This window comes from Hyaena hyaena, unplaced genomic scaffold, assembly GCF_003009895.1.
Source record: "Hyaena hyaena isolate Hyena2069 unplaced genomic scaffold, ASM300989v1 scaffold_21, whole genome shotgun sequence".
Taxonomy (NCBI): Eukaryota; Metazoa; Chordata; class Mammalia; order Carnivora; family Hyaenidae; genus Hyaena; species Hyaena hyaena.
In genome coordinates, this window is record NW_024080653.1 from 1,309,117 (window position 1) to 1,332,445 (window position 23,329).

At 46.5% G+C, this 23,329-nt stretch overlaps 2 protein-coding genes across 2 annotated transcripts in view; one reads left to right on the forward strand and one right to left on the reverse strand.

Annotated features, from left to right (window-relative positions):
* SRP68 (signal recognition particle 68) overlaps positions 1-15,124 on the reverse strand; it is a 30,517-nt gene extending 15,393 nt beyond the window's left edge. Inside the window, exons 1-8 of the mRNA XM_039226491.1 lie at positions 14,948-15,124; positions 13,323-13,389; positions 11,559-11,672; positions 9,621-9,816; positions 8,744-8,826; positions 8,358-8,467; positions 7,921-8,003; positions 5,872-6,012 (exon numbers count right to left, since the gene is read on the reverse strand). Of these exons, the coding sequence (XP_039082422.1) occupies positions 5,872-6,012; positions 7,921-8,003; positions 8,358-8,467; positions 8,744-8,826; positions 9,621-9,816; positions 11,559-11,672; positions 13,323-13,389; positions 14,948-15,110 (957 nt within the window). The 5' untranslated portion in view covers positions 15,111-15,124. The remainder of the gene's footprint in view (positions 1-5,871; positions 6,013-7,920; positions 8,004-8,357; positions 8,468-8,743; positions 8,827-9,620; positions 9,817-11,558; positions 11,673-13,322; positions 13,390-14,947) is intronic.
* Positions 15,125-20,736: 5,612 nt separating this feature from the next.
* On the forward strand, positions 20,737-23,153 carry GALR2 (galanin receptor 2). Its single transcript, XM_039226269.1, has 2 exons — positions 20,737-21,104; positions 22,367-23,153. Exons 1-2 carry the CDS (start codon positions 20,737-20,739, stop codon positions 23,151-23,153), a joined length of 1,155 nt encoding a protein of 384 aa, XP_039082200.1.
* The last annotated feature ends 176 nt before the right edge of the window (positions 23,154-23,329 follow it).

Here is a 23,329-nt window from a genome sequence, read left to right on the forward strand (position 1 = left end):
AAGCCTATCTCAGAGCCTACTGGTCCTGAAAAGAACCGGAACAAGAACCACGTCTCCAGGAGAAGCAGGATTCCTCAGTATCTACGCGCAGACCCCCCACGTCTGCCGCGGAACCAACGAGAACGGGCTCCTGGACTCAAGGGGCCACCTCCCTGCCTAAGAATTTGTGGTCAGCCCACACCCCTTCCCAGGTGTGCCTATGAGACAGAGAAAACTTAAGTCCAGAAGCAATGTGTTACTCGGGCCTAATAAATTAAAAAAAAATTCGAATCAATTTTTATAGAACTCGGGACGTCTCAGGGCCGTGTACACGTACAGAGGAAAAGCAGGCGCTGTGTGTCCTGGGGTAAAGGCACCCCCGCTATTAGAAAGGGCTTCCAGACTGTTTTCACTGGTCTACAAAGATTGCGGGAAGGTGGCGCTGGGACTAAGAGGCCGACGAGACGAGTCTGACCACATTTTCCACCGCACCCACAGGAGAAGCACGGAGACGCGAAGCAAGCCTTCCCCGGGCCGCTAAGGCCAGGACACAACACACGGAAATCTGGCAACGGAGGCTACAGACCTCACTCACGGGAGAGGCGGACAAGCAGTCTCCCTTCCACCCACACATTAAAATAGTAACCACGACCCGAGGATAAGACTTCATCAAACTTGTCCTCCTCCCCAAAAGAGCTGCCTGGTGACATTCTCACAATGCAATCACCAGTGACAATTCAGGTATCATCAAGTATTAACAAAGCAAAACAGAAACAAATTATAAAGTAAGGCAATTATTTAGCACACAAAGACGTAAAGCCTGGCTCAGGAGACCAAGAATTTTGCAACTGGATTTTGGCAGCGGATTTATTCTCTGCTCCAGTCTTTTTGGGCTAACACTCTATTTCCCTGAATTATTTCTTCCTTCCATGCTTTTCAGTAAACTGCTGTTCTAATATTTAAACGTCATAAAACCTCTACAAGCAAGCATCAACTGGGCCTACCAAATTCCTGCATTCCAGTCCCGGCCGGGGAGGGTGGGGGAGGGGCCGGCAAATACCAATACCAGTCAGGTTAAGTTAGGTTAAACACTGAAGAGGTGCCTGGCTGGCTCAGTGGGTGAAGCACATGACTTCTGATAACGGGGTTGTGGGTTCAAGCCCCATGACAGGTATGGAGGTTACTTAAAATCTTCAAGGGGAAAGAAAAAGAAAAAGAAGCACTGAAGCACTGAAACCAGGAGCCCTGAATCTCCAAGGCACAGCTCTCGGTTCCCAGGGCACAGAACAACTCCACATAATGAGAACGGGCAAGGTGGACAGGGCCTGAGTGATATCCAGCCAAATAATCCGGCAGGGGCACAAAGGGGGAGATGGTACTTCCTGGGATTAACCTCGAATGGCCAAAGGGCATTCTCCATAGTTAAGAACCCATGGTTGATTCACTTCAATAGACATGTAATCAGCTCCAGTGCTCGACCTGACACCTAAGGACTTAACTAAACTTTACTTCATACTGTACTTGAATTATTATATCTACCGGCTAGATTTGGTGTACGTGTGATCTAGGACACTAGGCACTGAACTGTTTCTAATGTTAAGATCTTACCAGGATTCCCTGGGATTGACACATTCTGCTTGATCTGTACCTTTTACATTTACCACATTAAAGATCTGATACTCAGAAGTGACCCTAATGCACTGTAAGATCCTTAACAGCCAGATATCACTGTATTTACTGCAATCAGCACATTAACTAGGCACTTGATAGGGGCTAACAGACACTACCCATCCTACAATCGTTGAAATGATAAGGGAGTATTATAAATTTTATGTGAATAAATTCAACATAAAAATAATATATACGTTTTAAAACTGAAACTCATCCAAAGGACACAAGATGAAACAAAATCTGAGTGCCTCTTTATCTCATAAAGGAATTATATTTGTTTAAAACAAGCGAAAACAGGGGCGCCTGGGTGGCTCAGTCGTTTAAGCGTCCGACTTTGGCTCAGGTCATGATCTCATGGTTTGTGAATTCAAGCCCCACGTCCCGCTCTGTGCTGACGGCCTGGAGCCTGCTTTGGATTCTGTGCCTCCCTCTCTCTCTGCCCCTCCCCTGCTTGAGCTCTTTCTCTCAAAAACAAACATTAAGGGGCGCCTGGGTGGCTTAGTCGGTTAAGCGTCCGACTTTCGCTTAGGTCATGATCTCACGGTTCGTGGGTTCGAGCCCCGCGTCGGGCTCTGTGCTGACTGCCAGCTCAGAGCCTGGAGCCTGTTTCAGAGTCTGTAACTCCCTCTCTCTCTGACCCTCCCCTGCTCACGCTGTCTCTCTCCTAGAAATAAATAAAACATTTAAAAAAAAAAAAAAAAAAAAACCAACATTAAAAAAATTTTTTTTTACAAGCAAAAACAAATTTTAAAAACCTTCCCATAAGTATCAATTCATTATATTGTACACCTGAAAGTATGTTTTATGTCAATTACACCCATCCCCCTCCCCCAAAAAAACCCCAAACCCCCGACTTCCTACAAAGAAAAGTCCAGGCCCAATAGTTTCACTAGTAAATTATAACAAATATTTGAAAAAGAAAAATACTGATATTACACATAAACTCTTTCAGAGACAAGAGAAGGAAGGAAAACCTCCAAACTTATTTTATGAAGTTGTATATAACCCTGATACCAAAGCCTGAAAAAAGACATTATAAGCCACTATTCCTCGTGAAAATAGATGCAAAATTCTTTTTTAACTTTTATCATTTAAAAAAAAATTTTTAATGTTTTATTTATTTCTGAGAGAGAGAGAGAGAGAGAGAGAGAGAGACAGCGCGAGCAGGGAAGGGTCAGAGAGAGAGGGAGACACAGAAACTGAAGCAGGCTCCAGGCTCTGAGCTAGCTGTCAGCACAGAGCCCAACGCGGGGCTCGAACCCACAAACTGCAAGATCATGACCTGAGCTGAAGTCAGCCGCTTAACTGACTGAGTCAACCAGGTGCCCCCTTTTTTTTTTTAGTATTTACTTACTTAAATCATCTCTACACCCAACGTGGGGTATGAACCCACAACCCTGAGATCAAGAGTCGTGGGCTCCTCTGCCCGAGCCAGCCAAATGCCCAGATAAGTGTGCTCTTGAATCACCATCCTCTGTTTCACCCACCCAGCCCCTCCCACCTCCCCTCTGGTATAGACTAGATTCTACATATTACAGTCTATATTACGTCCTATGTTCTTAAAATAAGGTAGGGGAGAGAAAACGTTAACAAAATCATACAGAAAATACATCCACAGTGTTGTATTTACATAAAACAAACCCACGTGTAAGTGGGCCTGCACAGTCACACCTATGCTGTTCAAGGATCAACTGTACTTTTTAAAAAATCTATTCAAGGCTGGAATAACACTGCTGTTTTCTTCTTGCCAACACTATCAAAATTTTGGCCAATCTTGAGGTGGTTTAAAGGAGTGGCTATTGGGCACCTGGGTGGCTCAGTTAACCATCCAACTCTTGATTTCAGCTCAGGTTATGATCCTACGGTTCATGAGTTTGAGCCCTATGTCTCCGGCTCCACACGGTCAGCACGGATCCTGCTTGGGATTCTCCGTCTTCCTCTCTCTCTTCCCCGGCCTGCCTTCTCTCTCTCTCTCTCTGTCTCTCTCTCAAAATAAATAAATAAACTTAAAAAAAAAAATGGAGTGGCTATGATCTAAAGATTCAGAAGTCAACCCTTCATGTATACTAACACTTGAGCTTAAGAGTGATCCTTTCAGGGGCACCTGGGTGGCTTAGTCGGTTAAGCGTCAGACTTTGGCTCAGGTCATAATCTCACAGTTGGTGGGTTCAAGACCCGCGTCGGGCTCTGTGCTGACAGCTCAGAACCTGGAGCCTGCTTCGGATTCTGTATCTCCCTCTCTCTCTGCCCTCCCCTGCTCACGCTGTCTCTCTCTCTCTCAGATATAAATAAAAACATTTAAAAAATAATTTAAAAAAATAAATAAATAAGAGTGATCCTTTTAAATATATACACAAAGCTCAACTAGTCATCGCATGACTGAAATGATCTTCAAGTTCAAAAGCAATAGCTTCACATACAGTCAAAAAGTGCTTTTACTTCACCTAATTTAGTTCAAGTTAATTTCACAAATAAGGCAAATAGATCTTCCCCCAGATGGATATTTATTTTCTAATTATGTGTACAAAACAGAAGAAAGATAAATTCAGATAAAATACCGTTATTCCTTCTCCTCCCACTAACTACTGGCTCGAAGATGATTCCTCTGCCAAAGACTTTTTGTTTCTTTTTCTTTCTCCTGCTCTCCCTCTCTTCTTTTTTATTTTTATTTTTTTTTAACATTTATTCATTTTTGAGAGACAGAAAGAAACAGAGCATGAGTGGGGGAGGGGCAGAGAGAGAGGGAGACCCAGAATCTGAAGCAGGCTCCAGGTTCTAAGATGTCAGCACAGAGCCCAACGCCAGGCTCGAACTTACAACATGAGATCATGATGGAGCGGAGGTCAGATGCTTAACCAACTGAGCCACCCAGGCACCCCTCCGTCTCTCTTTCTTTAAAGTAGGCTCCATACCCAGTATGGAGCCCAACGTGGGGTTTGACCTTGTGACTCTGAGATCAAGACCCAAGCTAAGATCAAGAGTCAGATGTTTAAACGACTGAGCCACGCAAGCAACCCAAGGACTATTTGTTTCAATGAAGGCCCTGCTCACGCAGCCTATCCCAAGGGTCCAGGACTCTGCTTGTGCAACGTACTAAGTAAGATTACATTAGCTATTCACCAAAATCAAGCAAAATGATCCTGTTACTAGCATTCGTGGTATGTGAGAAGGTTCAAGGAACATGAGTCAAAGGGCATGGTTTTACTTTTTCTTTAAAAGTAAGATTTTTTAAAGTTTATTTATTTTGAGAGACAGAGCAGAGGAGGGACAGAGAGACAGAGAGGGAGAGGGAGAGAGACTCCCAGGAAGGCTCTGTGCTGTCAGCGCAGAGCCTGACTCAGGGCTCGAACTCACAACCCGTGAGATTATGACCTGAGTTGAAACCAAGAGTCAAACGCCTAACCAACTGAGCCACCCAGGTGCCTCCCCCCCTTTTTTTTTTTTTTAATTTTGAGAGACAGAGAGAGCAGAGGAGGGGCAGAGAGAGAGGGAGAGGAGATCCAAAAAAGGGCATGATTTTAAAGGCAAGCACTGTTTTCCCATCTGTAAAATGAGAGTAGTACCCACCCCACAGAGTTAAGGTAAAAACACGAAAGCTTTAGACAGCGTATCTGGGACGTTAAAGAGGACCGTCACCCTCCTTTGCTCATCTCTGTGGTGTCTCTGTCCAGGTGACCACTGTGTCTTCAATTTTGCGCACTGATGTGTTAAGACCATGGAAAAATCCTTACAACACACTAAAAAAAATAGGATGCATAACTGGATCTCAATGTGATTTCAACAAGTAAGAAAAGGAAACACGCTGCCCTTTTCATGAGTCCAGGCAACATCAGTGACAGTATATGAGAAGCGGGATTGAAGGCAGATCTCATACGAGATCCCAAAGAGCATTAAGACAAATTTTTGTTTTGTGAGAAATGAACACCAAGAAAACACTACACCTGGGAGCGTCTGGGTGGCTAAGCAGATGGAGTGTCCGACTCTTGATTTCGGCTCAGGTCACGATCTCATGGTTTCAGGAGTTCGAGCTCCTTCTTGGGCTTTGTGCTGACGGCGCAGAGCCTGCTTGGGATTCTGCCTCTCACTCTGTTCCTCCCCTGCTCACACACTCTCTCTCTCAAAGTCGATAAATAAAACAAACAAAAAACAACCACTGAACCTCAAACACACAAGGACAGCTTCAGACACCTACAGGAGAGACAGCTGGTGCTTCCTCCTCACCTGAGCAATGGCTGCTTCATTATCGGCCAATCCCAATAAAAAGATCCTCACTCTGTCGATCTTCACTGGCACCGCCCTCCCTCTCCACTCCACCTCACTCATGGTGGCTGCCTGTTTGGCTCGAGTCTGAGTGATCAATGCCTGGAAAGGAGTTTTAAAAAATTACAGCTTTAACTGGTGACGGCTGAAGTAAGTAAAAACTACTAGTTGTCTCTCTCTATAATCCACACCGTTCACTTTATAAAGCAAAATATAAATTGTACTTAAAGAACTCCTCCATGGCTATCATCTATCTTAACTTAAAGAAATTCAAACATGAAAAGGGCATAACAAAAGGCTAAAAAGAGCAACACTGCGGTGCCTGGCTGGCTCAGATGGTAGAGCCTGAGACTCTTAACCTCAGGATTGTGAGTTCAAGCCCCATGTTGGGTATGGAGCCTACTTAAAAAAAATAATAATAATAAAATTTTAAAAACTTCAAAAATAAAAAGAGTACTACTCAGGGTGTAAGGAGAAAAGCATATCCATGTATACTACAAGCAAAAATGTAAATCAGTAGACACTTACAGGTTATTTGTCAATGAATCAAAAACTTGTAAAGTATTCAATTCCGTTTTTAGGAATGTATCCTACGGAAATAAGTGAAATGCTCATGTGAAGCAGACTTCAGCACAACAGAGCACCATGTGGCTTTCAAAAGATGACACTTTTGTTTACTAAAAAAGTGTCAAAACAAAGATATTTACTAAAGTGGGAAAAAATACTTAAGATATTATATTTAAAAAGCATGTTACTAAACAGCATGTACTGAGATCCCATTTGAAAAAATACTTGCGGGGCGCCTGGGTGGCTTAGTCGGTTAAGCGTCCGACTTTCGCTTAGGTCATGATCTCACGGTTCGTGGGTTCGGGCCCCGCGTCAGGCTCTGTGCTGACTGCCAGCTCAGAGCCTGGAGCCTGTTTCAGTCTGTGACTCCCTCTCTCTCTGACCCTCCCCTGCTCACGCTGTCTCTCTCTCTCTCTTCTAGAAATAAATAAAACATTAAAAAAAAAAAAAAAGAAAGAAAAGAAAAAAATACTTGCTTTTTTTCCTACACATATAAAAGTCTGCAAGCTATTTTTCACATTATCTCTATTCTTCACAGAGGTAATTACCTCTGATTTTGCCATGTGATTTTAGTCTTCCTCCATCTTTTGTATTTCCTACTTTTCTATTTGTCTATGTTACTTACTTAGAACATAAATATGAGATTAAAAAAACTGAATACTTTTAAATATTCAATGAAAAAATTTTCTTAAAAATACACGGAGGGGCGCCTGGGTGGCTCAGTGGTTAAGTGTCTGACTTCAGCTCAGATCATGATCTCACGTTTCAAGAGTTCAAACCCTACATCTGGCTCTCTGCTATCAGTGTGGAGCCTGTTTCACATCCTCTGTTTCCCCTCTCTCTTTGTCCCTCCTCACTAGCATGCTCTCTCTAAAATAAACAAAAAAATTAAAAAAAAAAAAAAGAGAGAGAGAGAGAGAGACAGATGGGAGCCTGTGTGCCTTAAGCGTCCGACTCCTGGTTTCAGCTCAGGTCATGATTTCATAGCTTCGTGGGTGTGAGCCCGGCATCAGGCTCTGTGCTGGATTCTCTCTTCTCTCCCTGCCCCTCCCCAACATGCACTGTCTCTGTCGTTCTCAAAATAAACAAGTAAACTTAAAAATATATATATTCTTAAGCATCTGGCTTCAGCTCAGGTCATAATCTCATGGTTTATGAGTTCAAGCTCTGCACTGGGCTCTGTGCTGACAACTCAGAGCCTGCAGCCTGCTTGGGATTCTGTGTCTCCCTCTCTCTGCCCCTCCCCTGCTTGCGCGGTCTCTCTTTCTCTCTCAAAAATACATAAACATAAGAAAGTTAAATATATGTACACATTCTGTAAAATACACGGACATAAACATACATGTTAATAGCGATTACACTAGGTGATGAGATTGTAACTTTTTTTTTTTTCCTGGCTGTTTTCAAACCAAAGACTTCACAAAAATGTACGGACCAGATTACCTCCAATTTTTCAGCCAGGAGACCCTCAGTGCCCCCAGACCTCAATCTCATCTGCATGAGTTCATTGATAGCCGACTGGTCCCCTGAGAAAGAGAGAGAGGTGTTGAGTGGAAAATCCTCACAGGTCTGTTCTCTTGAGAACCACCAGATGAAACTCCCCGTCTTCCCACTGCGCGAGCACGCTGCGGTGAACCCGGGCCTTGCACAAAGCTCCCCAGGGGCACAGAAGTTGGCAGGATGGACGCAAAGCACAGGAACTGCCTTCCGCAACTCGAAGCCGAGCTGGTATCAATAGCTCCACTTCTCTCATCAGCCAAAGCCCGTGTCACAGATGGATGCAAGGACGAGGGAAGAAGGGAAGTGAATAAGTCCTCCAGGCTCTCCTGGATGAACCGGCAACCACCCACCCGCCAGCGCACAGCCCAGCCCTTGCTCACCGATGTTATATGCACAGTAGCGGATGTTTGGTGAAATCTCCTCCACACGCTGGTTGTACAGCACGGCCTGCTCTTCCGTGAAGGCGCTGGCCAGCTTCTCATAGATGGTCCTGCGAGGGAAGAGACACCCGGGTTCATAGCAGCCTTGTTTAAGAAAATAAAAAGGAATAGTGGCTGAAAACAAAACACGGCACCCTGAGGTCCTTCTACGAACTACGAGAATTGGCATATTCTAAAGATGAATGAGAATAATCAACGTTTCTAAAGGGAAGTAAAGAACATAAAAGAAACTGTACTTTCATAGAAACAATCATTAGGTAATCTACTGCTTGAACAGGACTATGTACAATCAAAAGTGGCCCTGGCTTTTGGACTGGAGGACTTACTTGCATTTGTTAAAAGCCTCAATGGCAGCTTTCCATTCCTGGTGTTCAAATCGCAGCATTCCTGAGAGGTAAGCTGTGTAAGCCTGGGAGGGGTGGGAAAAGGGAAAGGTTCAACACCCACAAGTTGATGTCACAGCTCAACCTCCTCCACCTTTCAGCTTTGACGTCAGGAATATAGACATATTCGGAGTAATTTTCAAAGAGTAAACTTATGGGCGCCTGGGTGATTCAGTCAGTTAAGCATCCGACTCTTGATTTCAGCTCAAATCACGATCTCTCGGATTGTGAGATCAAGACCCGCACGGGGCTCTGCACTGACAGCCTGAAGCCTGCTTGGGATTCTCGGTCTCCACACCCCTCTCCGCCCCTCCCTTCCCCCTTGAAATAAATAAACATTAAAAAAAAGAGAGAGAGAGAAAATTTATTTAACAAGATGCAACATAAAGATAATTCATTATGATTCATTTACTTCCCAGGAGAGAATTTCAAAATAAAGAAAATCTGTTTCCTTAACAACCAGCTTCCAGGCTATGACTTTCAGTATCAGAAACTGAACATAGATTTGCAGTGTCTATCCCTCTTTAAAAATTCATTTCAAAAAATTCTTATCTTGTGAACTTCTCAGATCTAAGATTCAAATTTCCCATATCCATTTCAAGAGAAGCATGAGCTTTTTTTTTTTTTAAAAGTTAAAGCTAATTATTAAAAACCAAGAGATCAAAAACAAAAGAAAGAGATGCCAACTTTACCTTAAAAAACCAAGACCATGATTTTGTCCATCCTGTCAATTTATAATGTTGGGAAGCTCTTCTGCGTTAACGGTAAAGTCACGTCTCTCACCTCCGCAATACAGTAAAGCTGGCGTGAAGACACTAACCTGAGCCTCCAACTTGGTCTTGGCATCCACGCGATTGCTCTCACACAAGCGTTCCAATTCCTCTGCGTGCTTCACGGCTTTGCGCAGGCGAGACAGCAAATGGAACCGTTTTCGGGGTTCAGTATTGGCTTCCTGTTTGAGCTGCATGGCATAGCTCCAGGCTCGCTCAGCATCCATCAGAACCAGAAGCAAATACCTAAACCAGAGAGAGAACAGGCAAACTGAACAATGAAGGCCAGGAGCGTGAGACTCCGATATTCTTCAAGGCACAATCTTCAGCCTCTCAACTTTTCTCCTCGCCCTCCCTGGCCTTCCTCCTCAGACCCACCCCTCTCCCGGTACCAACTCTGACACTCAATCGGTATCTCGGACCAGGCTCTACCCCCAGTATCTGACCTCCTACCAAACGTGAGATCAAACCCTGCATCAGGCTCTGCACTGACAGCTCAGAGCCTGCTTGGGATTCTCTCTCTCCCTCTCTTTGCCCCTCCCCAGCTCCTGCACACACACATGCGTGCTCTCACTCTCAAAATAAATAAACTTAGAGGCTCTAGAACAGGGGTTGGAATCTCAGTGCCACGCCCCAGCTATGGGACTTTGAGCAAAGAGCTAATCTTTCTGTGCCTCAGTCTCCCATGTAGTAATACAGGTAACACATTTAAACCACAGTCTGGCACTTACTAAGGACTCAATAAGTAGCTGATTTATTATTATTATTATTACTATGGTGAATCTTTTGTTAAACAACTGCCTTGATTAGATTTCCTTAAACATCAACTTAATCTTGTCTCTTCAAAATAAAGAATCTCACCATGAGAGACCCTTCCTAACTTGTTCTTATCAGATTTAACCAATGCATCCTGCTGAATCCCACCATGGTCTCGATGCTCTAGTTTTCCGACTATGTCTCCATACACCCAGCTCCCAGCCTCTCTCAACTGTCCAGAGCGTTATAAATCCTACAGAGCATTCAGACACCATGCCCGCTGTCTCCCCGCACACACTGTTCTTTCCTCTCACAAATCCCTCAAGGTCCGGCCTCCTCCATTCAGGCTTCCTGGCTTCCCCATCAAAAACTCCCAGCTAACATCTCTCCTCTGAGACTTCAGAATTCTAAAGAGTAAATGACACACCATGTGGTAGTTTCCCTATCTCGTAGCGCTCTCTGTCTTCCACCTGACTGATAATCTCTGAACAAGATCACAGTCAACAAGGAACTATGCCTCCCTAACTCTTCTACATCCAAGATGGTGCCTCACTCCATCTTGGGCACATACTAGACTAGAGGACAGCAAACAATTTTTTGTAAAGGGCCCAATAGTGAATATTTTAGGGTTTGTAGGCCATATGGTCTCCGCCACAACTACTCTATTATCGTGTTACTGTAGTACAAAGCAGCTGTAAACCAATACCTGAAGAAACGGTGTGGCTGTGTTCCAACCCAACTTTGTAAAAACAGGTGGCAAAGGACCAATGTGGCCCACAGGCTGAAATCTGAGACACTGGCCTCGAGACCTTTAATACATGCTGCCTGACAGATTGATCCTTCAGCAAATATGAAGCATGGCTACGTTCAACACTGAAACATAAAACTCTTCTGGAACACCTTACACACAGATTTAAGATCTACTGGTTTAAGTAATCACGTACACATTGAAATCTGCATTCTAGAAACCCCACCTAATACTAATTAGATTCTAATATCACTGACTTTTAACACTTAGCATTTCACCCTAGTTCTTGAAAATGTTACTGAACCTCTTTGAACCTCAGTATTCTCATCTCATGGCACAAGAATAGTAAAAATGTGCATCCCACAGAGCTGCTAAAAGACTCACGTCAGGTAAGTAAAGAGTTCTGGCACAGTGTCTAACACATAATTGGTCAGTAAATGTATTAGCAAGGCGTATGTAACAACTACCACTGAAGAGTCAGTACCTGTTATCCGTCAGAAGATCTTCAGTTACTTTTTTCCCTGTGAATTTATGTCTGTTCCCCATCTTGAAGTTGAGAGTTTTCCGAAGGCGTCTTTGTCTACGGGAACAGTAGCCCCTGAAAGAAAAAGAAAAAAAGTAATTCAGACAAGCTGAACTTTGCTATTTACTTCCAATAGCAAATTCTATATGAAAGTCAAGGCGAAGGCTTGAGGTGTGCTACTTATGGTTACCACTGATACCACACATCATCTTATAAACACGTAGTGAACTAAAACCTGTAGGGTGAAGGACTGGTGTCACAGAAAACACCTTTCAAAGCTAATCTAAGGTGTCTGAAGTCACAACTGCAGTGCCCTTTGGGGAGGAATGGCTTGTGATTAGAAGGGGCAAAGGGGGACTTTAGGGATGCTGGTAATGTTGTCTCTTAATCTGGGTGTTGGTTACAGGTTGTGAAAAATTCATCACTTTCTGTATACTTCTCTGTATATAAATTATACTTCAATAAAACAATTTAAAAATCCTTCAATAAAATATTTTTTTTAAAGCAGAGGGAGCAGATGAAAACAAAAGCGCAGAGACCTGATCACTATAATAACTGAATAATACGTTCATTGTACTATCATCTCCCCATCTGTTTTGCTTTTGATTTTCTTAATAAAAACAAAAACAAACAAAAAACCCTCAAGTCTTAACAGTCTAAAACTTTTTCATGGCTTCCCCACCATACCTCAATTAACAACTGAATGAGTTACACTGGCTTACAGGACCCTCCCCCCTCATCTCCCACCTCTGCCCACCTTGCTCAAGCTGCCTCAGCGCTGTTGACCCTTTACAACACGACTGAGTCTTCAGAATCTGCAGAGGGTTTTTGCTTAGCAGTAATTTTAAAAGTCTGGTAGCCAAAACCTATACCTATAATATAAATTCATTGGATACTTCTGTTTCCAAAGTACTGAACTGTATTGTACATTAAGCATCTATTCTATTTTTTAAGAGTCATATTAAATGCTTTCCAACTCGAGGCTGTTACAAAGTTTACCACTCAGTTATCATGATATCACAGAAATTCTCCTTATAAAGGAGTGTCTGGCTGGCTCAGTCAGTGGAGCACGTGGGTCTTATCTCAGGATTTTGAGTTCAAGCCCCATACTGGGCACAGAACTTCCTTAAAAAAAATTTTAAAAAAAAGGTAGGGGCGCCTGGGTGGCTCAGTCGGTTAAGTGTCCGACTTCAGTTCAGGTCATGATCTCACGGTTCGTGGGTTTGAGCTGCGCTGACAGCTAGCTCAGAGCCTGGTGACTGCTTCAGATTCTGTGTCTCCATCTCTCTCTGCCCTTCCCCCCCCTCATGCGCTCGCACTCTCTCTCTCTCTCAAAAATAAATAAACATTTAAAAAAAAAAAAAAGGAAAGAAAATCTTCTTCTATAATGTTTAAAAAACTGAAAAGCTTTGCATTTAGCCAAGACTCTTACAACACGGTTAAGTTAAAAAAAAAAATGATTACCATAACTGCTTGTCATTTTCAGCAGAAGCCTCCAATGCATCTACAATATTGTGAAGTACAATGGATAAAAAGATTGGCTCCTTTTATTCATTATGAAAGTTTGAATTTGAAAAGTACATTCTGAGGATTCAATATTAAATTCAAAGCAAGAGTTTCTAAGTATACTTTCTGATACAGCAAAATACGTAGGTAGGATATTAACAAAAGTAAACCAAGTCTGAAAATTCCACAATTTCCATACATCTTGCCCATGATACTAACCTATACCTCTGAAAATCTCCATGCCGTAAACCATGCTGCTGCTGGGATTCCTTAATAATCTGAAGAACTAGAGCCGAGATTAAGGAAAAGCTTCCAAGAGTAAGAATCCATATAAATCAAAACACATTCCCATCAGTTTATACTTGTATCAAACCACAGCACATTAACCATTTCTGAAGTACTTAGTACAGTAACTACTGAAATCTCTTATAATCATTTTCAATAGCTATCTTGCATAGGACAGGGCTAAGCATGTAGAAAAACTGACTGCCTGAACTATTACCAACTTTCAAACTAAAAAGGACGGCATCATTAGCCACTGAGGATTACTGAAACCCAACAGCTTAGCTAAAGTTGCTGGATTCAAACTGCTGATTCTAACTGGATTGGTTGCCACTGACTTATACCCAGTGTTTTACTCATTCAAGCAGATTCAGGCTATACGTGACATGTACTACTACTCTATTTGCATAACTTCCTACCTCTGCCAAATCTACCTTTCCTTAACAGCTGTAAAGCCACAGGAGCCCACGGCTAGCACACGCTAACCAACCCAGATGACAGGTTACGTAAAAACGTTAGTTTTTCTTTTAACAGAAAAAGCTCTGACCAAACTTTTTATTTTTGTTTTCCTTTTTAAGAATCTTAAAATATTTTAAGATTATGTACCAAACCTTAGGCAGTCTAGTGAGCTTTACAATCTCAATTCTCTTTTAGTTTCCTCAGTGTTTCTCTACAGATGCATATTAAAATACTAACACTAAGAGGGCTATTTCAACAATTAAAAAGGGATAAGAAGCCATAAGTCTCCTTAAAAAAAAAAAAAAAAAAAGGTTTTCTAACATCCATTTGTAACTACACCATTCAAAAAGTAAAAGCTCAACCCCCTGAAAACTTCATTAAGATGTCAAGCTAAATGTGTTATTTCAGAAATTCATATACGTTTTCTCCAAGTGTTATTCGTTACAAAAAGCCACAAACTAGTGTCTCAGGCACTCAATTGTGACATTCTGATGAAAACTACAAACGGATTCCTCCAGCTCAACTGAACGACTCTCAACAAGATAAAATGCCTACAAGCCTATTAGGAAAGCTATACAAGTGATGTTAAGCTACGTTTATATTCAAAATGGGCAAAAAGCTTTTCCACAGAGCAATCGATCTTTGCCTCCACAGCCAGGACATCAAACTGTAATTTTTACTATCCGTTCTCCGACGGCCGCAGGACAGAAGTTTTAAGCCAAAAACGTCCACACCGCAGTTTCCCCTCCTCAGTTCAGTGGCTCACGGTGCCACGACAAGAGCTCACTGGGGTGGCCAGTGTCAGCCCTGTCACCAGCCGTCCAAGCGGGCAACTGGGGGGAAACTGGAGAAATCTGCCCAACATGCCTGGTGCCGCTAGAAAGAAGAGGACGTTTCCCAACCTGGAAGCCGAATGAGATGCGAGAAAAGGCCGGTCGAAATACAGACCCTGGCACTCTGAGGCCCCGAAAGTAATGGCGAGAGAAACTGCAACCCTCGGCCTCTCCTGCCCGGGACGTGCCGGGACCCGCCGCGTCTCCCGCCCCCGGCTCTGCATATCGACACGTAGTCATTGCGAGTTAGGCCCGATTACTCTAGGATACTCTCCAAACTCAGGCTATCCCCGAATTCCTTGTTTGCCTTCGATCCGGCCGAGGGCCGTTCATTTTCTTTGTTTTCGTCTCCTCCGGCACCGCGTCCCCCGCCGCTACCGCCGCCGCCGCCGCCGCCGCCGCCGCCACCGGGAACCTGTTTCTCAGCAGCCATCTTGCCCCCGAGCCGCGGAGCCAGACGGGATAGAGGAGGCGGGACGACAGAAGCGGAAAAGAGCGAGGCCGGCCCCGACGGCCTGACGGGATAGTGGCGGACTCCGCCGCCGACGGCCCTGGCAGCAGGCGAGACGCCCTTGTGGGAGTGCGCCTGCGCGTCGGCTTGGGGCTCGTCCGTGCAGGGAAGCTAGAGGTTTTGACACCTTTTCGGGGTGAACCCTCCTCCCCTCCTCCTAAGGCGGAGGACCGGAAGATGGACACCCCCGCTCCACACTCCCCGCTCCTGCATCCCTGCACGGGGGATCGGGCTCACGTCTCAAGCACAGAGGGAGAGAGTGGTTAGCTAAAGACTGGATTTCGGGTGTCTGCCTCCCTGGATACTCGAGACATGGGGTTCCCACCCTACCCGAATGAAAGACTCTCCTGTGAGGGAACCGCCTCTACGCTTTCATCTGGGGCTGCCCTGAGAAAGCCATGGCCAGAGGAAGCGCTGGTGGGGTCAGGGGCCCGCAAGCGGCCACCAAGTGTAGGAAGTTTGTCAGACTGCTGGGGACCCATGTCTCTGGTCTTTGGAGCCAGCAGTTAAAGCAATTCAGGAGGAAGAAGTGCTGGGCGACGGACACGGAATTCTTTGCTTTGCAATATGGCACTTTGTGGGCTTTAAGGTCTGAGTCCTACCTCTTAGACCCTGTCTCCCCCATTACTGGTTGGAAGATGTTGGGCAAATGACTTAGTCTCCTCTAAATCTTTTCCCTCCCCTGTGAAATGGAGGTAACCAGTTCAGATGGTTTTTATGAAGATGAAATGAAGACAATTTAAACTAAGTCTCTACTGGGGCGCCTGGGTGGCTGAGTTGGTTAAGTGTCCAACTTCAGCCCAGGTCGTGATCTCACTGTGGGTTTGAGCCCCGTATCCCACTCTGTGCTGAAAGCTCAGAGCCTGGAGCCTGCTTCGGATTCTGTCTCCCTCTCTCTGCCCCACCCCTACTTGCGCGCTTGCTCTCTCTCTGTCTCTCAAAAATGAATAAATATTTTTAAAAGTTTAAAAAGTCTTTACTCAGTATCACTAAACATTGGGGAACTGCAAATCAAAGCCACAATGAACTGTCACAGCCATTAGGATGATTACTATTTTGATTTATTTATTTTGGATGGTTCCTGTTTTCTAAAAAAAAAAAATAATAATAGCAGAAAATAACATGTATTGGCAAGGATATGGAGAAATCAGAACCCTGGTGCTCTTTGGTGCCAATGTAAAGTGGTGCAGCCAGTGTGAAAAACAGTATGATGGTTTTTTTGGAAAATTAAAGAATTACCGTATGATCTGGCAATCTCACTTCTGGGTATATATCCAGAAGAATTGAAAGCAAGGTCTCCAAGAGGTATTTGTACATTCATCTTCATAGCAGCATTAATCATAATAACCAACAGAGGGAAAGAACCCAGTGGCCCACAGGGATAAACAAAAAGTGGTATATCCATACAATGAAATAGTATTAAGCCTTAAAAAGGAAGGAAATTCTGACATATGCTATGACATGGATGAAGCTTGAAAATAATTGGGCTAAGTAAGCCAGTCCAAAAAAGACTAGTATATTCTTGAATGTTGAGAACAAACTGAGGACTGATGGGTGTGGGGAGGGGAGGGGAGAGATGGGCATGGAGGAGGGCACTTGTGGGGATGAGCACTGGGTGTTATACAGAAACCAACTTGATAATAAACTATTAAAAAAAAAAAGACTAGTATGATTCCACTTACATGGGGTATCTAGTGTAGTCAAATTCATAGGAAGTACAATGGTGGTTGCCAGTTGGTGGGTACAGGAAAATGGGGAGTTATTGTTTAATGGATACAGAGGTTCAATTCTGCAGGATTAAAAAGTCCTGGAGATCGGTTGCACAACAATGTGAATTGACTTACTACTATTGAATCATACATTTTTAAATGTCTCGGGTGGGGGGCGCCTGGGTGGCTTAGTCGGTTGAGCGTCCGACTTTCGCTTAGGTCATGATCTCACGGTTAGTGGGTTTGGGCCCCGCGTCGGGCTCTGTGCTGACTGCCAGCTCAGAGCCTGGAGCCTGTTTCAGTCTGTGACTCCCTCTCTCTCTGACCCTCCCCTGCTCATGCTGTCTCTCTCTCTCTCTCCTAGAAATAAATAAAACATTTAAAAAAATAAATAAATAAATGTCTCGGGTGGTAAATTGTATGTTTTGTGCATTTTGCCACAATTGAAATCTTAAAAAAATAAGTCTCAGGGCATCTGGCTGGCTCAGTCCATCGAGCGTGTGACTCTTGATATTGGGGTTGTGGGCTCAAGCCCCACATTGGATGTAGAGAACACTAAAACATAAAATAAAATCTTTTAAAATGTAAGTCTCCTGGGGTGCCTGGATGACAATACTTTAAGCGGCCATCTCTTGATTTATGCTCAGCTCATGGTCTCACGGTTTGCGGGATCAAACCCTGAGTCAGGATTGTCACTGGCAGTGCAGAGACTGCTTGGGATTTTTCTCTCTCTCTCCATCTGCCCCTACCCCACAAATAAATAAATAAACATTTAAAAATATGAAAACATTAAAAAAATTAAAAATATGTCTCCTAAATGTCCAGCAACAAGTGAATGGATAAACAGAATTGGTATGACCACACCATGGAATATTATTTGGCCATAAAAAGCAATGAAGCTCTGATACATACTACAGTGCAGGTGAATCTTGAAGATATTATGCTAAGTGAATAAAGCCACACAAAGACCACATACTGTGTAATCCCATTTATACGAAATGTCCAGGGGTGCCTGGCTCCGTCAGTAGAGCATGTGATTCTTGATCTCGGGGTCATGGGTTTGAGCCTCACATTGGGTGTAGAGGTTAAATAAGTAAGATATTAATTAAGTAAATAAACCTTAAAAAATAAAATAAAAAATAAAATTATATTTTAAATTTATATAAATTTAAATTTTAAATTAAATAAAAACTTAAAAATTATATAGCATACATATTATATATAAAATATAATATTTTTATTATATAAAATATAATACATATGTTAATGTCCAGAAAAGGCAAATCTACAGAAATTGGTAACTGGATCCCCAGGGCTTAGGTGGGAGTGGAGATTGGAGGTTGATGTCTAAAAGGCAGGACTTTCTTTGGGGAAGAACATTCTAAAATTGATTGTGGTGGGGCGCCTGGGTGGCTTAGTCGGTTAAGCGTCCGACTTTCGCTTAGGTCATGATCTCGCTGTTCGTGGGTTCGAGCCCCGCGTCGGGCTCTGTGCTGACAGCCAGCTCAGAGCCTGGAGCCTGTTTCAGAGTCTGTGACTCCCTCTCTCTCTGACCCTCCCCTGCTCACGCTGTCTCTCTCTGTCTCTCTCCTAGAAATAAATAAAATATTAAAAAAAAAATTGTGGTGATGGCTGCATAACTGTGAATATATTAAAAACCAAGTGCACACTTTAAGTGGGTAAATTGTATGACATGAGGATTATATTTCAATAAAGATCTTTTTAAAAAGTAAGTTGGGGGGCGCCTGGGTGGCTCAGCCGGTTGAGCATCTGACTTTGGCTCAGGTCATGATCTCTCGATTTGTGGGTTCGAGCCCCACGTCGGGCTCTGTGCTGACAGCTCAGAGCCTGGAGCCTGTTTGGGATCCTGTGTGTGTGTGTCTCTCTCTCTGACCCTCCCTTGCTCATACTGTCTCTATCTTTCTCTCAAAAATAAAATTTTTAAAAAAATTAAAAAAAAAAGTAAGTTGGATGGTATTAGTCCTCTAGCTAGCCAGAGCTCTGCAGTGGCTCCTCATTCCGCTCACAACAGAAAGCATGTTCCTTGCAACCGAAAAAGCCCTACATGCCAAGCACACTCCTGCTTGTGGACCTTTTCATTGACTGCTGTTTCTGGAATGTTCTTCCCCTAGATATCTGCTACTCTAGCTCCCTCACCTCCTCCAAGTGTTTGTTCAAATGTCACCTTCCTGATGAGGTCTGCCTGGCCCCTTGTTCAAATAGCACCATCTCCACCACTATGGTACTCCCAATTCCCTTACCCTGATCTACTTTTCCTGCAAGTACTTATCAATTTGTAACAGGTTAATAACCTACTTGAGTTTATTGTCTATCTCCTCTGTTAAAAGGAAATTCACAGAGGGCCTTGATCTTTCTAGTGCTCACTGGTCTATCTTAAGGACTCAGACCAGTACGTGGGTAAGCATCTGACTTTGGCTCAGGTTACGGTCTCATGGTTCCTGAGTGAGTTCGAGCCCCATATCAGGCTCTGTGCTGGCAGTGCAGGGCCTGCTTGGGATTCTCTTTCTCTCCCTCTCTCTCTGACCCTCCCCGGTTTGAAAGTGCATGCACCTGTGGGTCCGCATTCTCTCAAAATAAATTAATAGACTTAAAAAAAATACGTACTAAAAAAAAGAATGGCAAACATCTCATAAACATGAACTGCTATTATCTTTTGATTTGATGAATAGGCAGGCAGGGCAGGGGTATGGCTAAGGTTTCCCTGCCCAAAGGTGTAGGAGTAGGGCTTTGGGGGCTTAGATGGGGGGGAAGAAAAAAGAATGTTCCAGAATGGAGCCCCATGAACACGGCAGGGAAAGATGAAGCAGAGACCAAGCTACAGTGGCAGAGGATGGTGAATTTCAGACCCAGAAAACTGGGAGAGGGGATGTGGGTCATTCTATAGAAACAGTAATGATTCTGCGTCACCAGTGTTGATGTCTAATGAGTCAAAATTAGAAATAAATACTTAAGTTTTATTGAAACCTAAACACCCTCCTGGCCATGTAGGAAAATGCTCCTGGTGCATGGGACTCTGCTATTTATATATTTCCTTCATGTTTTCCCTTTTTGGATATCTGACTGGGGCAAGGAGACAGAGAGGAATTTGATTCATTTGAGATTCAACTAACTGGCTTCAGGCCACACATCGCATTCCACGCTCACCAGAGCCCTCCCAGAAGGTCCTATGATCCCAGGTTAGCTGAAGAAACTGAGGCACGGCGCCAAGGGACAGCGACTGACACACAGAAGGGGCACGGCAGTGCAGTCCCCCTCGCCAGCTGGGGAAAGCCGAGGCCCCTCCGTCCACCTCCGCCTCTCGGCACCTCCTCGCCACCCCCTTGGGGCCTCCCGGGAATATTCCCAGGACGCGCCCAGCCAGCCTGGGGAGGCCAGGCACGCCGGCCAGACTGCAGGGAGAGGTATGCGTGGTCCCCAGGCGTGCGCTCCCAGCTCCGTGGCGCACACGCAGGCGCCAGGAGTCGGGGCGCACGGCTGGAAGGTCAGTTCGTCTCTCCGCGCGGCACCGGCTGGCTGGGTGCTGGAGCGCGCCGACGGGCGGAGCAGGCACCGGCGGCCCCTGTCCTCGGGGTGGGCCCCTCGAGAGCCCTTCCCCCAGCGCGGCAGGCTGCCGCGGGGCTCAACCCACCCCTCGGGCTGCTCGCTCCTCCCCCTGACCCCAGCGCACCCCAACTCCCGCCCCAGCCCGGCGAGGCTCACTCCGCCCGCACCTCCGGGCGACTCGCGCGGCGCTGCAGCGGCTGGAGCCGCGGGAGCTGCGCGCTCGCCAGAACTCAGACGGCGGCAGGAGCCCTGACAGCCTCGGGGTCGGGGACGCCATGAATGGCTCGGGTGGCCCGCGGGCCGAGGACGCCAGTGAGGCGAACGGCAGGGACAGCTGGCAGCCCGAGGCGATTATCGTGCCCATGCTGTTCGTGCTCATCTTCTTGGTGGGCACCGTGGGCAACGCGCTGGTGCTGGCCGTGCTGCTGCGCGGCGGCCAGGCGGTCAGCACCACCAATCTGTTCATCCTCAACCTGGGCGTGGCCGACCTGTGTTTCATCGTGTGCTGCGTACCTTTCCAGGCCACCATCTACACCCTGGACGGCTGGGTGTTCGGCGGGCTGCTCTGCAAGGCTGTGCACTTTCTGATCTTCCTCACCATGTACGCCAGCAGCTTCACACTGGCCGCTGTCTCCCTGGACAGGTGAGCGAGTCCCCTGGCGGTCCCGGGAGGGTCAGACACCCGGGTGGTGGCTGGAGAAGGGAGAGGGACTCCAGGGTCAAGCAGGGATCTATGGAGAGTAGACAGGACACTAAGAAGGCAAAGGGACTGGAAGACAGTGAGAGACAAACTGACGCCGAGGAGGAAAAAGAGGAATAAGAATGGGGGACTGCAGTGTCCCTCGGCTAGGTGAGTCCTCGCCCCTCCATCCTGGAGATCTCAGGTCTCCAGCGCCACTGGCACCTGAAGGTGGAGCGTTTTCTGGCGCAGAGCATTTTCCCATGCTTCTGTCTCTTTTGAGCTCAGTGCCCCTGTGGAGTTGAGATGGGATTACCATGCGCAATTGACAGAGGAGATGGAGTTCAGAAGTGACTCATTCAGAGTGGCCCATCCAGTAATCGTGTGCATGGAACCAATGGTCTGTTTCCTGGCGTCAAACTCAGGCACCTTCACCTCTCTAGCCACGAATCCACGGTTTGCTCGGCGCAGTCGGCTCTGGTCCAGACTGCGGAATTTGAGTCCTTTGCAAGGGCTCCGGCCAAAGTCCAAACGGACACGCCCGAGGGTCCCTAGACACCTCCCACCACACACACACACACACACACACACGGACATACATCCAGGCCCAGGGTCAAAGGCAGAGAGAAGAGGGCGCCAGAGGGTTTCCATCTCTGCTGGACACCTGGATAGTTCCTGGGGAGGAAATCTGGGTCGGACTCCATGATTTCCCCAGGTCACTGTACCCTCACGTCCCCCCGATCTCTCCTGGACAGGCATCTAGGTGAGGCCACCTCCCCCATATACCTCCCACTTCCACTGAGCGCAGAGTGTGTGGGTTCTGGTTCAGAGAGTGCTGGTGGGACCCATAGAACCTCACGGGGTCACCAGGCTGGCTGCTAGAGCCCCAAGGCGCCTGGCACAGGCACTGGTGGGTAATCACAGCCTCTCAGAACCCCAAAGCCGGTTCAACCTTGGAGTGCCCTCCGGGTGGCGTCCAACTGTGGTTATGTCCCGGGAAGAACAGATGAGTGACCTACACGCGCCAGCCTTTCCTGCTGCCGGTTCCGCCCCGAATCTGCATCTCCGCTAGTGCGGTGTCTGGGATGCTCTCTCCGGCCGTGTGCGGTGCGATCCTACGCTAGGGACCTTCTTTGAGAGAAGGTGAGGGGTTCAAGGTTTAAAGATCCGGCCCTGCGCCGCGAATTCAGCTGTTCACCCGTCTCTCCTCCCGGCCTGACCCACAGGTATCTGGCCATCCGCTACCCGCTGCACTCCCGGGAGCTGCGCACGCCTCGCAACGCGCTGGCTGCCATCGGGCTCATCTGGGGGCTGTCGCTGCTCTTCTCCGGACCCTACCTGAGTTACTACCGCCAGTCGAAGTTGGCCAACCTGACTGTGTGCCACCCGGCGTGGAGCGCGCCTCGTCGCCGCGCCATGGACCTCTGCACCTTTGTCTTCAGCTACCTGCTTCCCGTGCTGGTGCTGGGCCTGACCTACGCGCGCACCCTGCGCTACCTGTGGCGCACGGTTGACCCGGTGGCCGCCGGTTCGAGCGCCCGGCGCGCCAAGCGCAAGGTGACGCGCATGATCATCATCGTGGCTGCGCTCTTCTGCCTCTGTTGGATGCCCCACCACGCGCTCATCCTCTGCGTGTGGTTCGGCCGCTTCCCGCTCACACCTGCCACCTACGCGCTGCGCATCCTCTCACACCTAGTCTCCTATGCTAACTCCTGTGTCAACCCCATCGTCTACGCGCTGGTCTCCAAGCACTTCCGCAAGGGCTTCCGCAAGATCTGCGCAGGTCTGCTGCGCCGTGCCACGCGGAGAGCCTCAGGCCGCGTGTGCAACGCGGCGCAGGGCACCCACCGCAGCAGCGTCCTGGAGCGCGAATCCACCGACCTGACGCACGTGAGCGAGGCTGCCGGGCCCTCCGCCCCTGTGCTGGCACCTCTCAGCGGTCCGCCAGCCTTGAGCCCTTCCTGGCGCGACCAAAATGCGCCCTACGGCATCCCGACAGTGAATGCGACCTGAGCGCACTTTAGCGAGTATGCTTTGGTGTTAAAGGATTGGCGTCAGAGGTGGGGGTGGGGGGCGGTTTGGGAGGGAATTTCATCTGTTAATAAAATATGCAAACCTTTTCACATGCAACCACCCCTGTGTCTCCGCATATCTCATGGTTATGAGGCCCCCTGGTCAGAAGCCTCTGG

Excerpts from the sequence above, each read along its gene's own strand:
- GALR2 (XM_039226269.1), top strand. The coding sequence starts at position 20,737 with ATGAATGGCTCGGGTGGCCCGCGGGCCGAGGACGCCAGTGAGGCGAAC. Across the intron at positions 21,105-22,366 it reads GCCGCTGTCTCCCTGGACAG|GTATCTGGCCATCCGCTACC; the intron begins GTGAGCGAGTCC and ends CCTGACCCACAG.